The sequence below is a fragment of the Triplophysa rosa genome, linkage group LG8, assembly GCF_024868665.1.
Source record: "Triplophysa rosa linkage group LG8, Trosa_1v2, whole genome shotgun sequence".
Lineage (NCBI taxonomy): Eukaryota > Metazoa > Chordata > Actinopteri > Cypriniformes > Nemacheilidae > Triplophysa > Triplophysa rosa.
Genome location: NC_079897.1, coordinates 21641257 through 21667315, shown reverse-complemented (window position 1 = coordinate 21667315; position 26059 = coordinate 21641257). Strand labels below are relative to the sequence as shown.

General features: G+C 38.2%; 2 protein-coding genes across 3 annotated transcripts in view; both read right to left on the bottom strand.

Annotated features, from left to right (window-relative positions):
* Window positions 1–819: 819 nt before the first annotated feature.
* Window positions 820–21875, bottom strand: fam171a1 (family with sequence similarity 171 member A1). Of its 2 annotated transcripts, XM_057340600.1 has the most exons (8): window positions 21540–21875; window positions 11501–11728; window positions 10914–11006; window positions 9012–9158; window positions 8324–8500; window positions 4426–4542; window positions 3985–4099; window positions 821–3879 (listed from the first exon to the last, which is right to left on the bottom strand). In XM_057340600.1, exons 1-8 carry the CDS (start codon window positions 21646–21648, stop codon window positions 2190–2192), a joined length of 2676 nt encoding a protein of 891 aa, XP_057196583.1. In that variant the 5' UTR covers window positions 21649–21875; the 3' UTR covers window positions 821–2189. The 2 variants fall into 2 exon arrangements, with proteins under 2 accessions (XP_057196584.1, XP_057196583.1); XM_057340601.1 differs by lacking the exon at window positions 11501–11728 and having other exon boundaries at window positions 820–3879.
* A 746-nt stretch (window positions 21876–22621) lies between these two features.
* The window catches only part of itga8 (integrin, alpha 8), a 59584-nt gene continuing 56146 nt past the window's right edge, over window positions 22622–26059 (bottom strand). The window contains exon 30 of the mRNA XM_057339780.1: window positions 22622–24172. Within this exon, the coding sequence (XP_057195763.1) occupies window positions 24083–24172 (90 nt within the window). The 3' untranslated portion in view covers window positions 22622–24082. The remainder of the gene's footprint in view (window positions 24173–26059) is intronic.

Below are 26059 nucleotides of genomic sequence, written 5' to 3'. Positions count from 1 at the left end.
AGGAAAGCAAACAGTTCTAGGGCACTTTTGACCACCATTGTATTTTTTCCTACTATGGTAGTCAATGGTGGCCAGGAACTGTTTGGTTACAAGCATTCTTTCAAATGTCTTTCTCTGTGTTCAACCAAACAAAGAAATGTATACAGGATTGGAACAACTAGAGTCAGTAATTCACAACAGAATTACAATTCCTTACTTGATACAAGTATCACCGCGTTTACTTATCGCTTTAATTTACTTACCTATTGTTACATTGCTTTGGTTTGTTACACCCTGACTATATTAATTCCACTATAGAATTGTATAGGTTTATATATTTTATAAGGCTGGGGCAGTTTACCAGTGCTGACATGAAACCTATAGGTTCCACTTTACCTGTCAATTCCTTAAGTTGCTTTTTTACAAAAACAGACAACTCGGTTGTCTAAAATCATGGTTTTTATGGTTATGTTTTTATTCTTTTAAGTCAGCTGTACTTTTTGAGTAATTATTACTTTAAATAACTAAACTGTAGTTTGATTAATGTTACTTGGAATGCGCCATAAAAAACACAATTTTTAAGTTATCTCTTTTTTGAAGAATTCATTTCCACCCCTCCCTTTTGAAGCACTGTGGTGGCTCTCACAGGACAAAGATGTTGCGTTTTCGCTTCTTTGCCTAAGTAGATAACGTAATTATGATAAACGAAATAGCATAACGCTGCATTATATAAGGTCTTTATTCACCTCTGAAGACATAGTTATGTCTTTTATATTGTATTTCTGTCAAAGGATCCTTCTAAATATTACACACAGCACCTTCAACAAAACAGTGGACATCTATCAAAAGTTATTTAGTCACACATTTAATCAACATAAAGTGATGGTTGAAAAATTGTTCATTAGATTTTTGGCTTTATTTGGATAATAGGCCTGAATACAAGCAACCAGTCCAGACATTCAAAAGAGATTGTTGAAGAGCTAAATGACATAAGTATTCATTCCTAGTGGTTACCTTGGCAACAAGCCAGCTGCTTTCAAACATGACACATTGCTTTCAGTCCTACACAAGTACATACGCTGCATAGCATGTCTTGAGAAGACACACAGATGCATTGAACATACACCCAAGTATAACATTAAAACACACACAAACACTCAATGTGATCAATGGCAGGAGGAGTGTAATGCTACATAGAGTCAACACATTGTAAAAAAATCTTAATATGACACAAACCGATTAAAACAGAGGTAAGGAAACAACGCTGGATTGAAATGATTGTTAAAAAAGGCACTTAAGACAAAAAATCGTGAAGGAGAAGCTGGTGGCGGTTTCATGTGAGCGTGTGTTTAAATGTGTGTGTATCTAGCTCTGTGCAGTCCACTTCACTCACACACTAAGGCAGTTCCAAACGAAAAAAAACAAAACCTGAATAAAACATTTACCAAAATAACTGAACATTACATAACAATACAGTGGTTAAAATAAAGACTACATGATCCTTCAGTTTTAAAGCAATGCATAGCTGTTTTTTCTTCAAGGCAGGTCTGAAGCACATCGACACATATTGCAAAGGCTTACTGTGATGGCAACCGATGATTGGAGGAAAGGGACATTTGCGAATCTGTGCTCAACACAGCCATAATAAATGATTGACAGGAACTAATGTTGCATTATGCAAACGTATTTGGTCTCGCAAGCTTTACCTGTACTCGTAAATCCATGAAAGAACTAAAAAAGTGAAATGTCGATTGTGAGGCAAAATGATCCCGTTACAGAGGTTTTATATTATGTTTAACAACATAATCAGATGTGGAAGACATTCCACCAGTCAGCCCATAATAAGTGCTGGGAAACACTACAGGGGTACACTTTTCTGAAGCGTATACACGTTGCCACTAGATGTCATATTGCTCAAAAACAGCAGCATTTCATAAAGCTTAATCAACATTCCACCGATACAATGGCTTGCATTGTTCTGCAATATTTTTGCTCAAAGTCCTTGTATAGAAAAGTAACAGCAGTTCAAGTCTTGTAATATAACTGTGTTTTTGCATTTGTTAACTCAGTTCTCACTTCCAAACGTGAGGCTGCTCCGAAAAAAGTTGTGCTATGGCTTGCTTGGCATTTATTGTCACAGCAAAGAGCCACACACAGACCTGTGCTCATAAGGCAACTCCCTTCAACAGTCTATCAAGGGAAAAATGTTGTCATTTCAGGTTAAAGGACATTAAGGGTCTCTCCTCCCGTTTTTGCCAAGGGCTCTTCTTGGTCTCGTCCTCACCACCATCATCAGGGACGACCAGGTTGTTTGGGCGGCTACTGCTTGTGTGCATTTGACTCTCTTCAGTCCTAAAAACTTCATTGAATGTCTCTGTCTCCTCTGGCGTCTCATCTGCCGTCTCATCCACGGGCTCTGGAAGAGGAGGTGGTGAAGGAAGCTCTGGGGGAAGATGGAGAGATGGAGGCGATGGAGTCTCCTCACCGTCCTCCTCTCTCTCTCCTTCCTGCAACAAAGGCCCAACAGGGTTTTCTTCGGGGCTGCTAACTGAAGGTGAGCTACTGGTACCATTAGCGTGTGAACCCTCTACCGACACCAAAGGTGGATATCTGACCACAGGCTGAGCTGCATCTTCAGCTTTGACCACAAGTTTGCCAGGGTCGCGAACGCGCCGTCCCGGAGTGAGATCGCTCATGTCCACCCCAGAGTCCAGACTGGCATCGTTGCTTCCCACACTACTGTTGTTGCATCCTGCCCTCTGCAGGTCGATGTACGAATGACGGATGTGAGCGTTGGAGCGGCCGTCCAATGACACGAACCAGGCTCTCGGGTGAGGGAGGGGCTTTCCTCCCCTAAGTTCCATCAAAGTCTTTTCGGCTAGGAGCTGATCTTCTCCATTCATCTGCACAACATCAATTCCCCCCTGACTGAGAGAGTTGGGAATGGAGAGATTTGCAGGAAGAGCTGCCGTCTGCAACGTCCACTCCTCCCCTCCGCCTCCTTGGTCGTCCCCTGCTCCTTGCGTTCCTCCTCCCTGCTCTGCTTTACCCCATTGGTGTGGCATCTGTCCCTGCGGCTGATGGCACGCGCTGAGCTCTGCCTGAATGCTTTCTAACTCGCTCTGTTCGTCTGACTGCAAAAGAAGCGCTTGGCCTGAAAGCGGGTGTGTCCCTGGTAGTCTCATGTAGTGGGCGGGGATGACCAGCGTGGGGCGGGCCTTGCGGTAGGTTTCTTCCCCTTGGCTGACTTGTAGTTCAGAGGTACAGCAGAGCAGAGCTCCGGGTTTTGGAAGGGGGGCGGGACGCTCCAGGTGGTCTACGGAGCGAGACAGCATATAATCGACTTGTCGCCGCTCAATTCCCAGCTCCCTTTCCGGTGACCCAGTGGGACACGTTGATGTCGCTGAAACGGGAGAGAGACGTGGATCACGCAGGCTCGACTTACTTTCCAAAGACCGACGTCCCGCTGAGGCGGTGTAATGTAAAGGGTGGGGGGATGATGACGAGACGGACATGTGGAGGGGATGAACGGATGAAGTCGTGATGGAGGTGTAGCTACGCCGGAACTCCCCGCGTGCTGCAGGGGAATCGTAGCCCTCGGAAGGATTGTTTGAAGAAGCTGATTTGTGCGTAAATATTTCTACCGAACGCTTGCAGTGGTTTGATCTTCGGCTATGGAGCTCATCCCGTGAAGCTGCCAGCTCAGTGGTGGAGGAGTCGTAGGGGTTGGGTTTAAGCATAGGTGTGTGCATGTCTGGCTCTGCCCCATTGTGGTCGAGGTGCGTCTCATTGATGAGGTTTAGGTGGGACATAGATGTAGCCTGGTCTCGTTTAGAAGCATCTAGAGCAGAGGATAGAGTGAACTTCCTGTGGGTGGGCCGCGAGCGGGAACACTTCCTCCTGAAAGCACAGAAACATGTTTAACTGAACATTTGGAAGCAATTCATCACAAAAACGCATACTTAGCATATTTGTTTGTGCTTCCTCTGTTAAATAAAGACACACCTGCAATAATAGAGCAGTAAACAGAACAGGAAGAGCAATATCAGGGTCATGCCTCCTAATATGGCCAACAGGAAGACTGTATGATAAGTGCTGATGTCCTTGGCCACGACAGGACCTACAACAGAACACAAACATATTCTTCAGCATAAGGTCATTCAACCATTTACGTCCATAGATTTCCAATTTTTTAATGACAACTGACATCATTTTGTGCTGAAATTCACCACATTTTCTCATCTGATATAAACAGCACAGTGAATATGCCAACGAATACACAAGTCAATAAATCTGTCTGCTGCAGAGCCTGCAGTACTTGTACGTCCGCCCATCAGGCTCCTCTCTCTGGGCATTAATGGCCAAGTGAAAGTTTAGATATTGCACAGTCATCTTCAATTAAATAATTAGGGAACTGAATAAAGACCTGAAATGAATGAGTGTTACCTGTATTTATAGGAGACATGGCTGCCACCCAGTAACCAAGCTGAGGGGCTGTATATGTGAGAGTTAACTGCTTCCCCTCCCAATGGACACGTCCCAGATTGCTCTTCAGCCAAGCCCCTGCAGATACAGAAAGACACACAGTCAGCAGATATAAAGGTGAGGTCTGAATGTCTGAGATCATATTAAAACTTGGAAATAAACTGGATGTTTCAGGATTCAAAAATGTTAAAGGTCCAATGTGTCATTTTTTGGAGGATAAACTGACAGAAATGCAATATAATATACATAACTATGTCTTCAGAGGTGTATAAAGACCTTACATAATGAAGCGTTGTGTTTTTATGACCTTAGAATGAGCTATTTCTATCTACAGTACATACACCGGGGTCCCCTTGCATGGAATTCGCCATGTTGTTTCTACAGTAGCCCTAAAAGGACAAACTGGTCTACAGAGCGTGTTTGGTAAACACGTTATCTACTTCGACAAAGAAGCGACGCTAAATGCCGCTAAATTTCAAACAATGGACCTTTAACTTTTTCATTTTTTTTAAAGAACAACTATTTAACCTGTTCAGGTAATCAAATACGTTATTGAAACTTCTTTGCACAAAAGGTCAGATTTCCTTGCTTCCGTTAAAGCGAACAACTCTACTAATTGTTATACTTAATCTGTTGTTAAAATAATTAATAAATGTAGACAATGCAAAATACAAGCATACGCAAGTGGTTTCAGCCTTTTAAATAAATGTGTCCAAATCAATAAATATTAGATATTATGAACAGTGAAAACAACTCACACTACCTTCACCTCAACAATCAATCCATCACATTTCTGGTTATTAATATTTACAGTGCACTCATTATAATTTCCACCGCATTAGGGCTGTCAGTCTGTCGGCATTCTTCCAGTTGCTTGCAAGGTAACATAAGGATTTGGATATTGGAATAATAGGTCTGCATAACATGCCACAGTGCCTCTGTCCGGATTTGAATATGGGCTGTTATCCACTTCCCATTAACAGGTGTAATTTCCTTTATAAATCCATTCAAATGTTAATATTGAGATTTCAAATCTTATTCAAAAATGCTGATTATATCAAAATAAATTGTTACATTAGGTGACGGCAATGTTCTCAATGGCCGCCTGATGGCAGTGGACGCCCGTCTTAAATAATATATATAAAAAGTGCAACAAATCTACAGTAGGCCAGAAAGGAAAGCATGTTTGCATGGTGTACTGTAGACAACTTAATTAAAGGGACAAAATACACAAAACTGATGACTACACGTCACAAACACAGCGTGCTGACACACGATCACTTAACCTGTATTCACACGTGGCTGTTTGCGCATACACACAAATGTCACAGCAACATTTTCCCACACGCTCACAATGAAGTCTCATGCAGAACCGTGCAATCTATCAGTCTGTCAGCTAAAAAAAGCTTTGTTTAAACCACTTTGTGCTCTGTGCTCTTACGTAAGGTGTCTATGCAAGCTGGCATTTCAAAATATATTTACACAAGGTTTTAATGCATGGCCTTTGATTCAATTCATATTGCTTTGAGGTAACCACAAAACACATTTAGTCCAGATCAGAAGACCATAGGGATACACTATACGTCAAAGCAGTAATAACGACAAATTGGAAAAAACATAACATTAAGGATTTGAAAGAAATGTTTCAGGTGCTGTAAAGGTCAAGTATGCCTTGTCCCATAGACTTCCACTACGAGTGCACGAAGGACAAGTCCAAATTACTCTATGGGGTAAATCAACAGTGTTTAACTTGTTTTGAACACCGAACATTCAACAGATTGAAAAGACACCATTACAAAACGCAAGACGATGAAAACATTAAAGAACAAGGCAATATTTATGTGCTGTGGGATGCCAGGGGCTTTTCAATCTAGTCTTTATACTCACTAATGTCCCTAACTCGCAGCACACTGCGCACAACAAAGCAGCTCACATCTCTTTGCCTGAAAGAGGAAATCGAGTTAGCGCCAGCCACTGTTTTCCACCTTGTTCTCTGCTCTGTTTATAACCGGCTGCTAGGAAACAACTTTGATAACAAAGCAGTCTACACACAAGGTCTGGTGATACCTCTAAAGAGCTTTTTAAGAAGTTAAAATGAACTCTAAGAAACGATCAAGATCTGTTAAAAAACTGTTTTAGTGCAATTGTGAATACACGTATTGGAGAGCAGGTATTAATAGCTTAAACACTGTACTCTATTACAGCCACAGAAAAAAATAAACCATTTCAAAATTATTTTCTGTTTTTCGAAATTGACTATTTATGGCTATGTGTTTAGGTAAAATGATCATTTTTGTTTCATTCTGTGAACTACAAACAATATTTCACCCAAATTTCAAATAAAAATATTTCTATTTGCAGAAAATAAATTGTTCAAAAATTATTTTATGTGATGACCTTGATTTGTATCCCAGTTTTTGTGTCTTGTCATGCTGTCAGTCTTTCACATTGCTGTTGGATGACTTTATGTCACTCCTGGGGTTTGATTTTGTAGAAATTCAACAGACATTGGACTGGAACGGCCACAATACATATAGAAATGCTGATTAAATGAAAATTTGAAATGGTTTCTTACTTTTTTCCGTGGCTGTGCATGCTTCTTATAGCTTGGAAGATAAAAAAACTTCAAACTACAAAATGTTTATTATATTATTATGTTTTTTTTATTGTTTAACTGCTTATATCAGAGAGGAAGAATGTCTGAATGTATGAAATTTTGGGGAAAAATGTAGGACATTATTTTCAGACCTGACAGCATTTTCTGACCAGCCATGCCAAATGCTGCAGCATAAAGCAGTATCCTCTGCAGGTGGATACTATTACATTTTTTACATTTAAAAAACCCGCTAGTGCTATGAACATTTCAACAATTGTTACAGAAGAAAGAGAGAAGCAGAAAAGAGGGTTTTTAATCTTAAATACAGAGAAGTGGAGAACAGCAATGCATATTGCAATAAGAAGAATGCCAGATATGTACAGTTTGATAATAAACTGGTTGTTGTGATGCTGCTCATCTCCCACTCGATTCTCAGCCATGTTCCATTCTCATGAGGTTGTGATGTATGATTAGGTTAAATGCAGTTAAGGCCATTTGGACGAGCAATGAAACATTTCCATAAAAAACATCGGAACAAAGCCCTTCACAAAAACAACTTTGATAATGTTGGATCACCATACACATTCCAAAATGCTTAGCAATACATTTACAAGCAGCACGTATGATTTCAAAACATTAAAATATGTCTGGTAAAAATGAAAAGCGCTTTGACAGTAGAATGAAAACCCAGTCTTGGATTAGGAATAAAATCCATTGTGTGACAAGGATTTGTATTATTCTGTGTTATTTGATTATGAGTATTTACCCTTTCCAGACAACTGTTGGCGGAAATCTACATAATCTTATAAAATAATTATATAAAGAACTGCAATTTTTGCAGGCTTTGCGCTTGGTTAGGTCAGCTATTTATTTCATCAATAAGGAATAATTTTGGGGTTATGCAATTTCTTTCTCTGTACAAACTAACTGAGTTTATTTTTACTTGTAAGATATTGGTGTCAAAACTCAATTGAGTCAGTTTTTAAGACCTCTTCCTCTGCCTGCCAACCATGACTTCAGTAACCCATTAACATCCTTGCAGCTTTAAACTCTTTAAATTTCACACATTTTAACACTTCCTTTTGAGTCATCCTAAAAGATCAGGAAGACAGGAAATCTGGCGAGAAAAGAAGACTTTTCTTACATACAAGCCTTCTCTGGTGTCACAAATCATTACATAAAGATTTTATTATTATGTTTATGTGATCGTGTGATTTATGTTCATATCTGCTATAAACATAAAAATGCATGTTATAAACTCACCCAGTTTAGGGTCAAACCTCCAGGCTGGGATGTGATCATTCTCTTTCAGATCACTGTCTGCAGGAAGAGGCACGTTCACAGTGATTGGCTCACTGATGTGAAGCTCCGCCCCATCACTGCCCAAAAGATGGACACTGATAGCAGCTATAGGAGTCAGCTCAAACTTTCGATCGCTGCCTACGAGAGAAAGTAGAGGATGTAAGGGAAACAGAGATGATGGATAAGAGCTGACAGATAAGAAAAGACTATCGAAAACAATTTACAAGACTTGAAACACTTAAAATCTGCTGACAGATATGAATAACTACGTTAGTTGTTCTAAACTGGTGGGTTGTGTGCGTTAACCTCCATAGTATGGACACTGAAACATTTCTCATAATATCTTGAGAAATACATGTGAGATTTTTCATTTTGGGTGAACTATCCCTTTAATGTCTTTAAAGGAGTTGTTCACTTCAAAATTTGCCCCCATTGACTTTCCATAGTAAGAATAAAAATGACTATGGAAAGTGAAACTTTGAAGTGAACAATTCCTTTAAATACACCCAAGTGCACTATTTTTCACCAACCATGATTTGACTCCCAGGGACCACACGGACACACAATGTATACTTTGAATTCACTTTAGATAAAAGTACATCATGTAAATTCAATTGTACTTTGATCTCGACATCCTTTCCCGTGTTACCTGTGTAGTTGGAATGAAGACCCTGCAGGTAAGGAAAGTACTGTGTGTCTCGGGACGTGCTGCTCACGGTGAGAAAAGCGGTCAGGTTGGTGTAGCTTGCATTAGAAGGAAGACTCAATGCTCTTCTCGGGAACTGAAGCTTTGAACCTAAAAATGAAACGAAAGAGACAACCACATTACAGTAGGCCTGTGGTCCCAACCACAGTATTCATCACATGCTCTTTCTCTCCTTAGAGTTGATCAGCAGATGATGGAGTCTAGGCAGTACAGTGAGGGTCTTTTTAGAGTGATGTCATCATGTTTCCATTGTGGCTTACTGTACATACCATAGACATGACACTAAGCTATAGTGCACACACTCATGCCAAACCTCAGTGTAAAACATACACGGCTGATTTAGATACATGTCTCACACACACTCGTATGTTCTTCATGGTGGGAGCTTTTCATTGACTGCTATTGTTAGTCCACTAAGAGTGTGATGTTTTCTCTCCACCTTTATCTTTTAATTTGACATAAACCTTCCTGCATTTTTAGGTTTTCATTATTTTAATAATGTTTACTAAACACTGCTGGCTGATATCCACAATGTAAGTGATTTCAGCTCATCTCTTTAGAATTATATATAAAATGACACAATGAATAGTTAAATTATGTTAATGACATCCACACAACCGATTCAACATTAGACAGAATAGACACTGCAATGCAATCTCCTTAATGCTTCCACAGTCTTGTCAAAGGGCCTTTTGATTCCCAAGAGACAAGTCATCTTATTCCTTTGCTTCCAAATTCTCAATCTCTTTATTTGATCACTTTATTCCCCACGTTCCTTGGATGGTTAAAATAAGATTGGAAATGTAATGTCCACATGTGAGAATGGTCCTGTGTTATATCAAAATGCCACAGTAGATGGGACCTCTCTGAGTAATAGGTATGTGTGTGTGATGAATGTTTTCAAGGGACAGAATTGGGGAATGGCTCTAAATGAAAGTGCAGCATTAGTGGTCTCCTGAGAGCCATAAACATGTCTGTCTCCTATCACACACACTGATGGACGGGTTACCAAAAGAGGTGGTAGACAACCATAGCTGTATACATTGGTCTTAGGCGAGACAAAAAAAAATGAAATAGCGTGAAGTAGATTGGTTAAAGAGAAGCACGTGTGGGTAGAAAAAAAACAAAAAGAGGAAAAAATGAAAATGGAAGGATTGATTTTACAAGTGGATTGCCATTGTTCTTGCTTTGTGTGTGTGTTCATACCGTTTCTCATTGCATTGTGGTATCACAGCTCACTTGGAAACTTTTAATTAAGATGAAATCTCAAGAGTCATGTCGACTACAGTACTGAAAGAGTCTCATTTCACATACCACATGAGAATTATCCAGACAAATTACATCATAAATGTATAAACGCATGTAATTTCAATGGAATGTCTAAAATGTAGTAATTGTAAACATGTCGACACACACACACACACACACACACACACACACACACACACACACACACACACAGAAATGCTTGATTGCATGTGCAAAAAAAGCTGAGCTGACCAAGCAATTGGTTTGTTGAAAACTATAGACAGAACTGAACTTAATACACTGTTTACATAATTATATTAGTTTGTAGTGTTTTGTATGACTAATAAAAAGTTTTTTCACAACTTTTTTTTCACTAGCAGTTCTCCTCCTTTGGTGTGTATGTCTCTATAAATGTAAATAATGTGTATATTTTATAATTAATGCATATTATTTGTACAAATTGGCCTATATCATATTGTTATACAGCTATCTTAATGTCTGACTTATAACATGTTTAGCATGTCATAATCATAACAACAACTGTAATTGATTGATAACCTGACATAATTAAAACATAAAACGTAAATCGACTGTTACCTTGATATCCAGAGACGATCTCCACCAAGTCATCATACACCATCAGAGTTGCAGCTCTTTCAGGTAGCAGATCCAGACTCAGAGATGAGAAGACTTGTAAACAGAGACACAAGTGTATAAAGTCATATGGATCAGGCCTGCTGTGTTTGGGTGTGCTGTGCTCGGGTGTGTACAGGCGTATTTACACCTGCGTACTACTATTAGTAGGTTAATCTCATTAGCTGTAATGGAACATCTGATTTATTTCTGATAGCGCTCTGCATTCCAGCTAAACCCTGTGCCATCTGACCCACATGTGACAGTCACCTGGTGTTACAGGAGGATTAACCAATCCTACTAACACAATCTTCAAAGACAAAAATCCTGCTTTGTTCAAACAGGCAGCAAAAATCAGATCTGACTCTAATCTGTTTAGTTGTTTGTAGAGCAAACAACAGCAAACTATATTTGCATGCATTAGGGTGGCAAAAATAAACATTGCTTTTTGTTGCTTTGGTTCTAAAACGTATTGCTTAGTGTCAACGAAACTATATGACAAATGAAAAAACAGGGGCCGGTATTGTGAATAAATTACATTTTTAAATTACCAGGTAGCCTGTCTGGTTGCCATGGGATGGAGTTGGGTACGTAGCCACGTTTGGTTGCCGTGACTACAAAAAGATCGCCAAGACGATAGGGAAACCTGATAAAGGTGTTGCCATCGGCACCGGAGGTATCGGAGGCAACAGGGGTGTGGTTAGTGAAGATCTCTACAGTGACACCAGAGAGAGGCTGATGAGTGCTGGCGTCACTTAGATGAACCTTCAGCGCCACCTCTGTACAAGAAACAGAACATAAAGTTAGAGTGATAGTGTCACGTTTCCTGTGTAACTACTAGGAGTAATTTGTGTGAGGTTTTTATAATTATTTTGCAAAAATCTATTATATGATGAATTGCACAAAAGCACTTTGCACAATAACGTTCAACTACAAAGAGAGGCATTTGTGAAACTAGAAACTATTGTGTAATTAGATGGCTTTGAGGTTAAGTCTGCATTTTATTGGGGTTAAAGGCGAAGTTTTTGATGAACAGTGGCCACTAGCGTTGTATTATAGATTTGCAACGAATCGCTCAGTCCAAACAAGACGGTGGCCACCACAGTACAAAAAGATGTCGTTCTCATGTTGACGCAGGGAAGAGATCATGCGGGCATTAGAAAGACTGTAGAAAGTGCGATGTCTTATTTATTGCATAAAATAAAAGGTCTGTGGATTTTAAGTATAAAAAGAAGGATAAAAGTCAGGCAGGAGCTAGGACCTGCGTTAATATTATAAAGACTTTCCAGCAGAGACGCGTTAAGACCCGCGGTACTAAGGCTTTTAGCAGATATACTCACAGATATCTATGGAGATACTTTCCAGCAGAGAGACGTTGGAGAGAAAGATCGTCTCAAAATCACCCCCGAGGAGGTTGGTTCGATTCGGATCAGTATGTGAGTAACATTGGTTTTTCTGTTTGTTAGAACCAAGATATGTTGTTGTTTTTGTTGTAATATTAGCTGCGTGACGGAGCAGTTTTGAGCATCATTGTTTATCTGGAACTGCTTTAATATTGTACTCGTCCAGATACTGGAGAGAGCGAGAGTGCGTTGGCGCTAAAACTGTAGAGAGATCGCGTTTTACTCTCTTACTCAATGATGAATAAATTTACAGTTAATCCGCGGGTCACATAAGCATTCCGAACCGTAGAGTACGATCCATACGGATCACGGATCATCCGCGATCCCTTTCACCACTATATCGCAGGGGAGAGGAAACGCACGTTGTAGAGTTGTTTGTCCGTTTAGGGCTGTTGTACAAAACATGGCGGCGAATTCAATGTATGTAGGGCCGCTCTGTATGTAGATATTTACAGCTTATTCTAAGCTATTAGAAACATAACAGTTCATTACGTAAGGTCTTTATACACCGCTGAAGAAATAGTTTTGTATATTATATTGCATTTCTGTCAATAGATCCTCCTAAAAACCACGTATTGTCCCTTTAAGCTTCACGTAAGACAAAAACAATTAGCGCACATAACAGCCAGGCAGACACGGCCATTATTAACAACCAAAGTAAGTGATTCATTGCATAAAGCATGACCCTTTTAATAACATAAAATAAAAAACATTTTCTCTCCTCACTTTCAAAGAAATCTTCAAAGGGAAAATCACACATAACCCCCTCCGTATTTTTTTTAGCCAATGAAAACAATGGACTGGTTTTCCTTCCTCTAGGAAACTTCCTTTGGAAAACTTTACTCGTGCGACTCCATGTAAACAATTCAGAGAAGAAAATGCGTTTTACAGAATACTACATAGATTCAACATATCCATGCAAGTCTGATTGATAACTCTGTCTGGCGATTATTTGTCAGCCATTCAAATGGTTTTCTGACTGCTATAAAATGAAAGTAACAAAAATTTTTCAGTTTAACAATCACATTTCCAGCAACAAACAGATATATCTGTAAACACTCAAGCGAGGAGTAAGAACTGAACAAGCAAATGGAGTCCAACATCAAAACGAAACACACTGCAACCACATTCTAATAGCACATAGAGGCTTATATTCACATTAAAGGTGTTAAAAGTGGGGGTCACAAAAGTGCGCATGGCGGTTACGTTTGTTTATGTTGTTAAAATGAAACTGTCTATACATAATCCTGCAACCTGCACTAGATTCTGTGTGCAAAGATATTTGTAAAAACCTATGTATAACTGTATTAATATACTTTCATACAATCCTAATATATATGAGAGCGTTTCCCTCTTAAATAAGAGTTTAGATTACAGGACTAAGTTTGAAAACATTCCTACAAAAAGCAATGAGCAATCCAACAGAAACCCACAGGAAAACAGTCAAAATCACTGACTCACACGCAAGTTTAAATGCTGTCCACATGATGTCACTTCCTTCCCCAGTGATTTATCAATGTAAGGCTGACAGCTGTGTGTAGAGGGACTCAACCTATCCACTTAAACAGTGCATGCAACCCTGAGAACCTAAACATGAGGCAGAAATGAATTTCCATACAGAGTCCATACAGACTAATGAACATAAAAGTCATCTTTGTGACAGTTTTACTAATCACTCCATTACTTCACATCACAAGGTGTATTTGTTGAGCTTATCCCACTCGCAGAAATCAGTGAGTCGCTTCTCTGTCTCAGTGAGAGAAGTGTGGAGAAAATTTGAAATATCCTACAGACCACTTTAATTGTACTTTTGCAACAGTATTCTTCAAATTTTCTTCTGTATCCCACAGAGAAAAAAAACAAACAAATTTGAAGCCAATACATAGTTATGCATGAATATATATATATTAAATTGAAAAACCACAACACCTGTTCCTTGTTCTCAGAACACAGGTGCAGCGAGTGTTTACTGTAAGCAGGTTTTTGAAACGTTAACCTGCACTCTAAGGGAACACAGTCACCCTACACTAGGTAAATATTTGACTTTTGGCACCGTGATGAACGACTAAGAATTTTCCTTTGCCCCATGCTTGACTGAGAATGACCGTACAGCACTGAGACGATAAAGCTGTCGGTCTTCAGTCATCCTGCCCGCTCAATCTCTTCATCCACAGTAATCTCCATAACAGACTCACTAATGCCCAGATCATCTTCTGTTCCTTTCACCTCTGGTGCTCTTATTAAATACCCTTCTCTGAAATAGATGTAATGGTTCATAATATACAGTAGGGCTGTGCAATTAATCGAAAATAATTGTAATCGTCAATTTTGGCCTTCAACAATTTCAAAAACAAAATAATCGACGTAAAACGATTATTGTGCCGCATTCCATTTTGCAAGGATCATCTCATTTCTTGTGGTATAAATCTACAGCGCACCCCATTCCTTCACAGTTGTTCAGCTGTGCTATTTCTTTACATTTATTTTTCAGTTGAATTCACAGTTTAAAAGTCAAGTTTTTTTTATTTTTCTAATCATGTTAAATAATCGGGATCTCAATATTGGCCAAAATAATCGTGATTATGATTTTTGTCATAATCGAGCAGCCCTAATATACAGATCATATGGATTTCCATAAACTAAATCAGAAACCTTTCGCCGTTTTAGAGTTAAAGAAAACAAAGAATTCAATATAATCTTACCAGTTTTATCACACTGATAAAAAAAGATAAAAAAGCCTACAGACACAGTTTAAATCTGGGGGTTGCCCCTGAGGCAGTACATTCTGGCGAAACAAACAAAAAAAACATTTCTCAGAAAAGGCCTTTCATGACTGAAGGATCGGATCAATGTCCAATTCAAGGAGCAGCTGTTTTAAATTAAACAAGCAAACCGAAGTATAATGACATGAATAAACGACCCGCGCTATAAAAACAGCCCCATCGCCATGACAGATTGACACAAAGAACATGATTCAAGAGCTGTCACGTCTTTTGAGGATCCTGCGATGTAATTATAACAAATGAAACAAAACGAGAACGTCTGTGCACATGCAAAGGGTTTTTAGTTCCAAGAAGCCTACAGTTAACGTTTAACCTAAAAAGATCAATCTCATGTCTGTATTTTCCAAAGCCTTGTTCAGTCAGTGCATTATGGGGTATGGCTCTTTCCTCTGGCTCTCTCGGGGAATTCCCCCTCCCCCTTTCCGAACCATACACACATGCTGTGAACTACTGGCTGCCTCTCTCAAAAATATATTACTGTACCGGTCTCTTATTGATTTGGCTATACACTTGATAAAGGCAGACAAATAAATATTTTCCCAGTGAGTCTCGGACAGTAAATTCCTGGATCTCATGAACCAATCAAACAAATGACACCACTTATTACATCATACCTTTAGACGGCAGGATTTATAATCTATAATGCGTAATTCCCAGGACTAATTTAGAGAAAAGCACTTGACTTGATAAGCACAGAGACTATGTGGCTATTTTAGCTGAAACTTACATTGTTAGTAGAACTGGGTGCCGCTTGTAGGGCTGTCAAACGATTAATCGCGATTAATCGCACCCAGAATAAAAGTCTGTGTTTACATAATATATGTACTGTGCATATTAATTTTGTATTTATAAAAACAGACACATAGACGTATCGTATATACTTAAGAAAAACATTTATATATAATTTAAATTAATGGTAAATATAAAAAAATACATATTTCCTATATATATATATATAGACACACACACACACACACACACGTGTGTGTAATTAATAGTTACAGTACACAGACATACATTACGTAAATACAAACTTTTATTCTTGATGCGATTAATAGTGATTAATCGTTTGACAGCCCTTCTTACTGTTCCACTCCATTACAGTTACAACTTACAATATTAGATAAAACATTTCACAAAAGCTACATTAGATGTCAACATCCACAAAGCCCTTATAGCAACCCAAACAAAAGCTCTCACCAGCTCTCAATGCTGACACCAGCTTTTGCGTGCTTAAAGGGATAGTTCACCTAAAAAAAGTTTTTTTAAGAAGATATTTTGAGAAATGTCTCAAAAATGTGTTTTTGTCAATGGGGTCCAATAATGTTTACAAACATTCTTCAAAATATCTTCTTTTTTGTTCTGTAGAAGAAAGAAAGTCATACAGATTGGGAATGACATGAGGTGAATAATTTATTAAATCATTTTCATTTCACTATCCATTAAACAAGCCCAAAACTGTTCCTCACCTCTTTGTATACTGCTTTTCAGTATGGACGTCAATATTCTTGTCCTTTATTTTCCAGTTGAGGACTGTTATTGCAGAGGTTGCAGGTGCAATTCAACCATTACAGAGATCACAGAGCTGCTCAATCATCATTGAGCTCTTAGGGAACACACTTAACCTCAGGTTACTCCATTGGGACTGACTCTGCATTTAGTGCACTGTAGGTCAATCTAAATAATAAACTTCTGCTAAACACTAACTGCTCCAACCATCTCTTCACCACACTCTTGTTTTTCTGTTTTTATCACTGATATACCTTGTGGTGGAGGTGCTGTGGCTTAGTGGTTAAAGACATTGTTCACCCCACAATGGAACCCCATTGAATGGCATTACAAAGCTGGAGAGCCAGTACTGTAAATATAACTTAGATCGTTTGTCTGAGGAAATATCACCCAAAATCGAAGTCATCACGCAAGATTTATAACAAAACTAAGCTGAATTTCCTTTCTGTGTTTCTCTCCGCCAAAAGCCATAAAAAGTCTCCCTGGCAGAGATAATATAAGAGTTCAATGCAATTCTCTATTGTCCACAAAGCTGGAGTGTCAGATACTAAGTTTTTTTAATGAAACCCTTTATTATGGTTTCATTTGCTTTGTGTTACAGAGCCCCATACAAAAAAATGACTTATACCAAAGAGGAGGATTACATCTCCATAAGAATATGAGATGATAATGCTGCCTAGCATCTTGTTTTCCAGCTATAATAATAAGTGATGTCTTTATGTAAGAGTGTGCACACATAGACAAAATGCAGGGTGCTGCATTGCAGGGGAGGACAGGAGGCAGAAGGAAAGGGAGGGCACACAGATGAAATGGGGAATGGTTGGATCATCCGTCTTATAGGTCACAATTTTGTTTTTCCAGCTTGTATGTTGTTGTTGATCTAACAAGAGCACCTGCTATTGTAACTGCTTCATTAAAACATATTATATCAGTGTAAGCAGTAAGCACAACATTACACTTTATCATTACCCTGATGTTCACTGCACCTCACAGCTGTGCACTTTAACAAAAACATCCAACCTAATCTAACAGCATGTGCCAGAAAGGAATTTAAGGGAACAGTTTACTCCAAAATTTAAATGCACCCATTTAATCACACAATAATACTTGTTTATATGAACAAGGCTGGGTAAACACTGACAGAACTATTCCATTCCATTAAACCTTTTTCAAGTCATCATCAGGTCAACTTCAAACAAACTAAGATCACCTCAAATCCTGATGCTATGGTAGAATAACATCACAAAGACATTTAATACCCAACCCATAGAAAGCACTTACATCTGCCCTAGACAGTAGGCGTCATTAACCCCTAGAGCAGAACCTTGTTTGCTGTAATGAAGAGAGTAATCTGTCAATATGCTGCATGATGTGCTGGCTTCTAAGGTTTAAGGATGCCCCAGGAAACCATATTATTGATCATCTAAAAAAAAAAACAGTATTATCTGTCAAGGTTATACAAGGTTAGAGCGTGACTTCTCTGGGACTTCAAGAAAGCATTTTTTACATAAAGAGAGCTCTTGAAAAAATAAAAACCCTAAATCTACGAAAGCTACACTGAAACTCAGTGAGAGTGTATCATTCTGCAAGTGTACACATCACATACATCAACAAACTTACACAAAGACCAAGTTATTACAGACAACAAATCGAATGTTGAGGTTCTTATACATTAACAAAAGAAAAAAATATCAATTTACTGTTCAATTTCAATTTCACAGCAAAAACATATTACATTACATATTACAATTTTCATTACCGTGTTTTTTTTCCAGTCTCATCCCAATTCTGTTTCAGCTACGGAAGAAAACAAGTTTTACAGAAAGGACGTGATTTAAAAAAGGCAAGGACTTGTGATAATGCTAATGCTGATGGCTATCCAAACCTTTGAATACAGTGTTAATTTAACTTTCAAAGTTAATCATTGATTGTTTTAGATGTAAAAAAAAGTGTTTAAAAAGTTTGGTATATTATAAAACGTAAAACAAGCTTGTCTTTCAGTTTTGCAGAAAAATGACTTCTCCAGATGTGAAGTAGACTGGCTGGCTGGCTGGCTCTCTCTCTCTCTCTCTCTCTCTCTCTCTCTCTCTCTCTCTCTCTCTCTCTCTCTCTCTCTCTCCCTCTATAAAAGGAGACACACAGCCTGTGTGTGTGAAAGAGAGAACTCCAGACTTATTCAGTCCATCTAGCTGTTGAGACTGCTGTTTTGTGCAGACTCACATCAGGATTATCATGTTTCACAAGCATGAAAGCACAAAAATCATGTGGCAAAAAGTCTAAAATCAGATCTACAAATATTTCGTTCATTTCTGTCCTTCTACCTTTCAGCCATAAACACATGCATGAACACATACAATGGCCATAAAAAACCACACACAAGACTTACATTTCAACTTGTACCACAAGTACATGCATTACACTTGAATCAATAAGTCATTAACAAACGCTGATCATAAAAGCGTTACTGATTTAACATAAACCCACACTTTATACATAAGTGAACTGAATCTCACTTTGTGTAATAATGACAGATGATGGATGTACTCTAGAATAGACACGCTAAGAAAACAGACCTACTGTAGATTTAAGACTCTCCAAGCCTCTTTAAGATACAGATTAACTATCACATTTAGACAGCTATAATAGTTCCCCATGTGTATTTGCAAGATAGAAAGAGAAAGAGAGAGAGGCTTGCCCATGGGATACGGTCTGGTTGAGGTAATCAGAGATGAGAAAATGTCTGATTATCCGCTGAAAACATGACCCCATGAAAAATTCAGCAGAACAGGGGTCTCCCGTGTGCTCATAGTGCTTTGAAATGCTAGGGTCAAACAAACAGAGTCCACACCCCATCCCATTTTCGCAAAGCAACATCAAAATATCCACAGGCTACACCACACAGAAAACCCCGTAAGAGATAATAATGAATGAGAATGCTAGACTTATTCGTTTTATTAGTCTTTATGACTCAGCCAGGCTCTAAAACATGTCTGGTTTTCTAAGATCTATTGTTCTAAGCCTCATCACATTAAAGCAGGAAACTATAAGAGAGCCCTGTTACTCTTCATATTTGGGTGTGTGACAAGGAACAACTGTTTACAGTAAATATCTGGCTGTCTGCATGAACAGAACTGCAAATATGTGGGTCATTAAAACATAAAAATAAGTAATTGTTATTGGTGTAAATAGCATGTATAATGACTGAAATAAATGGGAGCTAAAGCTGGCTATAAAAATTGATTATTTCCTTTCATTGAACAGAGTCGCATTAAATTATAGAAAAGTTTGAATATTAATTATAGGACATTAAACATCTGCACATAAAAAAGCTTAAACAACTTTTTAAAAAATCTACAACACATACTAAGTTTGATTTGGCTGGGAAAAGTACCAGAGTTCAAAAAACGCAAAAAGGTAAATCAACAAAAAAGGTAAATCACAAAAGGAAGAAATGTGTAGTCCGCACACTTATGTAAAATGCTCCAAAGTTTATTAGATAGTGCAACGTTTCGACCGTCAGGCCTTCATCAGGCACAAAGTACCAGAGTTGTTATAGTTTTGTTTTCAGTTTCATTAATATTTGAATTAGCATTTATTTTTGTATTTTTTATGTTCATTTTAGCTATTTATTCTATGTGGTTTTGTCATTTTATCATTTATTTGTTAGCTTAGCTTAGTTTTCATTTATTAATTTTAATGCCTCAGACTTTTCAGTTAATTCCTAAGGAATGTTTTAATAATTTTAGTAGACTACAACAACAACCTTGAAATATTGCACTGCATGTCAATGAAACGTAAACTTTACTGCTAATATATAGTCATAAAAGTACGTAAAACTCTCAAAATCCAGGTATATGTCAGTTTCACCACACATTTAAAATATTAAAACCACTGAACACAGAAACAAAGCCTAAAATACAACAGCAGACACAGCAACTGATCCCAAAACAACATTCCCATATTCCAAGATCCAGACCACTTTAAACTATTATGTCTGGGCCTCACACACAGCATTGTCTTTTCAGGCACCACTGCGCCCGTGATAAGGAAGTGGCACAGCATGGACAAAAGGCAGGAAAGACCTGTTTTGCATACTCAAAACACAGTGTGCCAGTCTACTGTCCGAAGAGAAGAGAGAGCAAACAGACCCATCTGTACACCCTACATGTGTTCATCAGCAGGAGAGAGAGAGATAGAGGGGGAGGGTCTATCAAAAAGGAGGAGGGGGTTCATCTAGACATGGCAGATACAGACCAAACTGGCTGTCCAATCCATAAGGTGTTAAATCAATGTGATTTCAGATGGTTAGATGGGTTTCATGGCTATTGTGCTCACATTTGGAAAAGCAAATATAGCACAATAACATGCTTTATATATTATTATTGTATAGACCAATGTATAGACTTTATTATTCATATAGACCAATGAAGTGCTGGTAAAGAAAAACAATATGACGTTAACCTAAATATCAATAATGGGCTATTCATTAGAACTATATACAGAAGTCAGAAATACTGATAATATTATCAAGAGAAACTGTTTTCTGAAAATACAAACACATTTGTGTTGGAGGCTGCAGTGATGCTTGTTGCCAAACAGACTTGAGATAAAGCAATTTAACTGCAAACGTATACAAATATTCTTGTCAATAAAATAGAAAACAGACGAATAAACAACCCTTTAACGCTTTAATGCGTCATTAATGAATGCTTTCGTTTTATGGCCGTTTATGGACAGCAAGTGGTACTCTGTTCGTTAATATAGACAAGCTACTGCTAACAGTTAGCTCAGGCAATGGCACCCACCAAAGAAAAGTTTATAAACATATCTATCAAGCTCTTTGTAAACACATACAGAAATGATTAATTTACGGATGTTAACGGCGTGTCTCATACCTTTGGCATCGCTGTTCTCCTGCAGTGTTTTAGCGCCTGTCGTCCATATATCGCATCCCAGGAGGCAGAGCACAATCACGGCAGAGCCGTTGCTGTCCGCCCCGCGCATTGCTGCTGTTTATACGCGTACAACGATTTTCTCAACGATGCAGATTGTCTATGCGACAGGAGCGTTTACACCATTGTAGCGGAGCTTTCCTGCCATCATTTGAGGTTTTAGCAATTCTGCTCATGTCATTGACACCGACAGGCGATTAGAAAAATCCTCCGGTCAGCATCTCCATGTTGCCGCTGTTTCTTTCCAACTCGAGACAACGACAGAAAGCGAGCGACTCTGAGTGAACTCCGCCAGTTTAACCATTTCCATACCAGGACCAAACGATGCCTCACTCTTCCCTACCAAGGAGGCATTAGTGCGCCATCTACTGTGCAATAGTGTTAATTGCCTTAAATTAATTGGATTGTACATATACAGTATTTCGACATCTGCGCAAATGTCTTTTAAAACTATGGCTTTTTTAAAAGTACGGTTTCATCGGACGCACACACCTAGCCCGAAGTTAACTTCCGGTCGGTGTTTGGTTATAATATAACCATTTATTTTTATATTTAATTCAAATTAATATTAATTATAATATTGTATATTGTTGTATTGAATTAAATTAAATCTTCTCAACATTTATCAATTATTTGCGGGTGTCTACCGGATGTTAATTTGGGGCCACATAACGTTTGTTTATGTTGTTGCTGCACTGAAACGTCTATATTTTGAAACGTTTCAAAATATAACTTGAGCTTGCCCTTTAGTTCCTTTAAAGCCATTTAGACTCCAATCAATTAAACATCCCTCAAGTTAAAACAAAATGCAATAGATAGTAAAGAATACATTTGATACAAGCATACACGTTAATCCATTGCAACACAGTGTTATATATTCTATACATTTTTATTTATCAGTATGTGTGTTTCCTATATAAAATATGTGACTTTTATGTTGCCAACTGAGCTACAAGAACAATGAAGAATATTTTACTCTTCAATAAACAACTCTCAATAAACAAACAAGTTTTTTAATTCCACTTTAATTTTAGATCTGTGTAAACAAAGTAGACAGGGGTAGACATCACTATGCATCATCCATAGACTTTAAACAATGATAATTTCCTTCCAGAGCATGAAAAAAATGGCAAGATTGGTTGCTATGTGTTTTGTTTAATAATGTCTTAAGGATTTTAAAGCGGTTTCTATATTATCAGTCCACATATAGGCATTTGTTGGCCTTGGTTGAGGTAAACATCCATATTAAAACAGAAAAATAATGTTTGTTTTGTCATTTCCATGTTCTGATTACTATATTTTAAAGCAGCAGCCTCAAAAGACATGAATTTCCATCAGATGAAATAAACAGGCCTTTTTTATCCAACATATCTAGTTATGCATTCAGAGCAAAAAATGACCAATTGTTGTTGTTCCCTTTATTTATTAACAATTATGTCAGTCCATCAGTCTGACAAATAAGTATTTTAACATTATATACAAAACAACCTGAACCTCAGGTTTAAACATTTTGGAGCCAGTGTACACACAAATGAACAACTAAAAGAAATGTCCCAATATTGCACATGTTATTTATATCTACTCATCCCTCCCCATCCCCCTGCATCTTTGTATTTAATCGAGCAATTCTGTACAAGCTTCAATATGTCATCGGTACAGTCATTGGCTAAAAGCATGTAGAAATGTGACAAAATGGAGTGAAACTATATTAGGGGCCAATGATGTAACACAAGCTTGGCAAAGGTTTGGTGAGAGCTATAATAATTTAAGTCACAGCCATAGACCACAGAATTTACATTTTTAAAGTCTTTTTTAAGTGTCATATTTTAGCTTTAATATGCAGGTGTCTTGCATTAACAACTAGTTCTTCAGTTCTGTACATACTACACAAATGTAATGTAGAATGTGGTTGTCGTTCCCATAAATAACCAAACTTTGCGAGTACAGAAAAAAGAAGTGTGTACGTGGTCAATGTGAAGTCTAAAACAATTCAGATATTGCTGAGCTGATAATTGTCTGAGATCATTTGATCTTGAGTTCTATTTGTGATATTACATGTTTTTTTGTCAGAAATCACCATTGTGTTTCACCACCTCCTTGTCTCTAAGGAAATGGGGTTGGCGGAAAATAAATTGCATTTATTACATTTTTATGTCCTTTAGATTGGGATTGCATTAATCAGCCTCTTGTCTTGTACTGCTGACATGTAGCTCTTTAGATCCTGTGATTTTGCAACTCTATCGGAGTGAAAAGTTCAGAGTTCTAGCTCTTTCTCCGTTTAAATAAAGCTTTAGGATTGTTTTCGAGTGGTACTGTGGCCCAGCTCACAGATTGCAGTCCAGTGTGGGAGCTGTAGTTCATTTAGAGGCTTGGATCTGTAGTCTTCTACAAAGATGCCAAAAAACCCTCACAGCCATAACACAACTCCATCATCTTCATGGAAATTCACCCCATGGTTTGTTTAACTTCATTTGTCTGGTCTTCTGTCATGCCTCTGTAGATTTCTCAGCAGTCAGCTGTTCCCGGTCTGAGATGTCATCATCTTTGGGCGGCCGCGCACGGTCAAAAAACCCGCACTGAAGGAGTAAAGGAAAAGGAAAAACGGAGAACAGAAGAGAATGAGAATATGATCCCTGTGATTACAGTCATTATTTCCATTGTTTTGTCTGTCCAAGCACTTGCACAGATGTGCTGTCAAAGACGTAAGACACTGGCCCATTTAAGGTCACAGATTTCCTTAGTGGAGTCAACATGTAAACCTAACAAGTTATCGATATGGATACTGTAATATGAGTTTGAAAATTGTGTGAAAATGAAAACATTTCAGAATTTGTTAGACTTTGGTACAGTACGTAAAAAATTGTCTTTTGAGTTAACATAGTCAATGCATGTATTTGCTTAGTGGCCAAGAAATACAGAATCTTAAATATTTCATTTTCTCATTTTAATCGAATGCATTGCATTTGTTTTACTTCCATTTAAAAACTTAGTTTATTTCTAGATTTTGCATCCGAAGTGTTCAATCAGATCTCAGACCTTTGAACCAAACTTAATACATAATGGCCCGGTTTCACAGACAACGCTTAAAGCTAGTCCCAGACTAAAATGAACCTAAATATCTAAACTGAATATACCTTGCCCTGAAATATGTTAAAATATATCAGTGCCATTGTTTTGTCTCACGATGCACACCAGTAATGTATTCTTCTAATGCATATTTATAAAAGCGACATGAATATCTTAATTCAACTAATGCATAGTCGTGGTTTAAGCTAATCCTGTCTGTGAATCCGGGCCTTTAACCTCAAATCTGATGCACATAATTTGTTGTCTGCCACAAGGGGGAGCTGTTATATTATCTTAATGCAGTGGTTCTCAACCTTTTTTACTTCAAAGCCCCCCATCGTCCACAATATTTGAGACCCCCCCCACACTCACAAGTTCTACCCAAATAAATATTTTGGAGCTTGATATTTCAAGCTTTTTGGAGCTTGACATTATAAATGTGTATTTTTGTTTGAAAAATAAATGACTTTAGTTTGTTTAGCTTATGTTAATGCTTATATTTCATTATATAGTATATATTTTATTTTAAATAATTTATTTTAAGTAATATTGAGGTCCCCTTGAAATTTTGCCGATGTTCCTAAGTGGGCCCTGGCCCCTGGTTGAAAAACGCTCTCTTAATGTATACCCTCTATCCATTTATATGACACTCTTTAAAATGTACTGTTGAACTATAACCTTGAGCCACATCAAAATCTTGTATAAAATCTGATTGACTTTCTCTTTCTGTGCACCCACACACAGAATTTTGTAATGTTCTGTGTTTTTATGCATGATAGCCAATCAGGGCAGATGCCCTCCACGAGGACCCAATCAGGAGCCTGAGAACAGCCCTGTAGACAAAACACCGATAACATCAAAAACCGCCTCATTAATGTCCAACAGCAACAGCGTGTTCCTCCCTCCTCTCTCTCTCTCTCTCTCTCTCTCTCTCTCTCTCTCTCTCTGCTATCTCTAAATCTGATTAGCCACTTTTTTTCATCAAATTCTCACAACTTTCCTTAAACCTCTTGACTTCACTTCCTCCAACATCCGGTTCCACTTCCTTCTCCTGACCATCTCTTTCCCTTTATCTTGAACAGTCATCTCTACCCCCCGCCTACCCCCTGTAGTTCCTGTGTTTTGCTATTTCACCGAAGCAGAGACGTAGACATGGAGAGCTATTTTGCATCTCTTGAGGAATTGTTAACGTGAACACATGCATAAACACATGTTGAGGCCATACATTTTTTCGTTGGCACAGATGCGCTCGATGCCTGGAGTGTTTGTTTACACAGGGTGAATGAAAGTAAAAATGCAAGCTGCATGTGAGACATGATTACTGTGTTCACGTGGGGAGCTGATGGGGTCAGTGTGTGTGTGTGTGTGTGTGTGTGTGTGTGTGTGTGTGTGTGTGT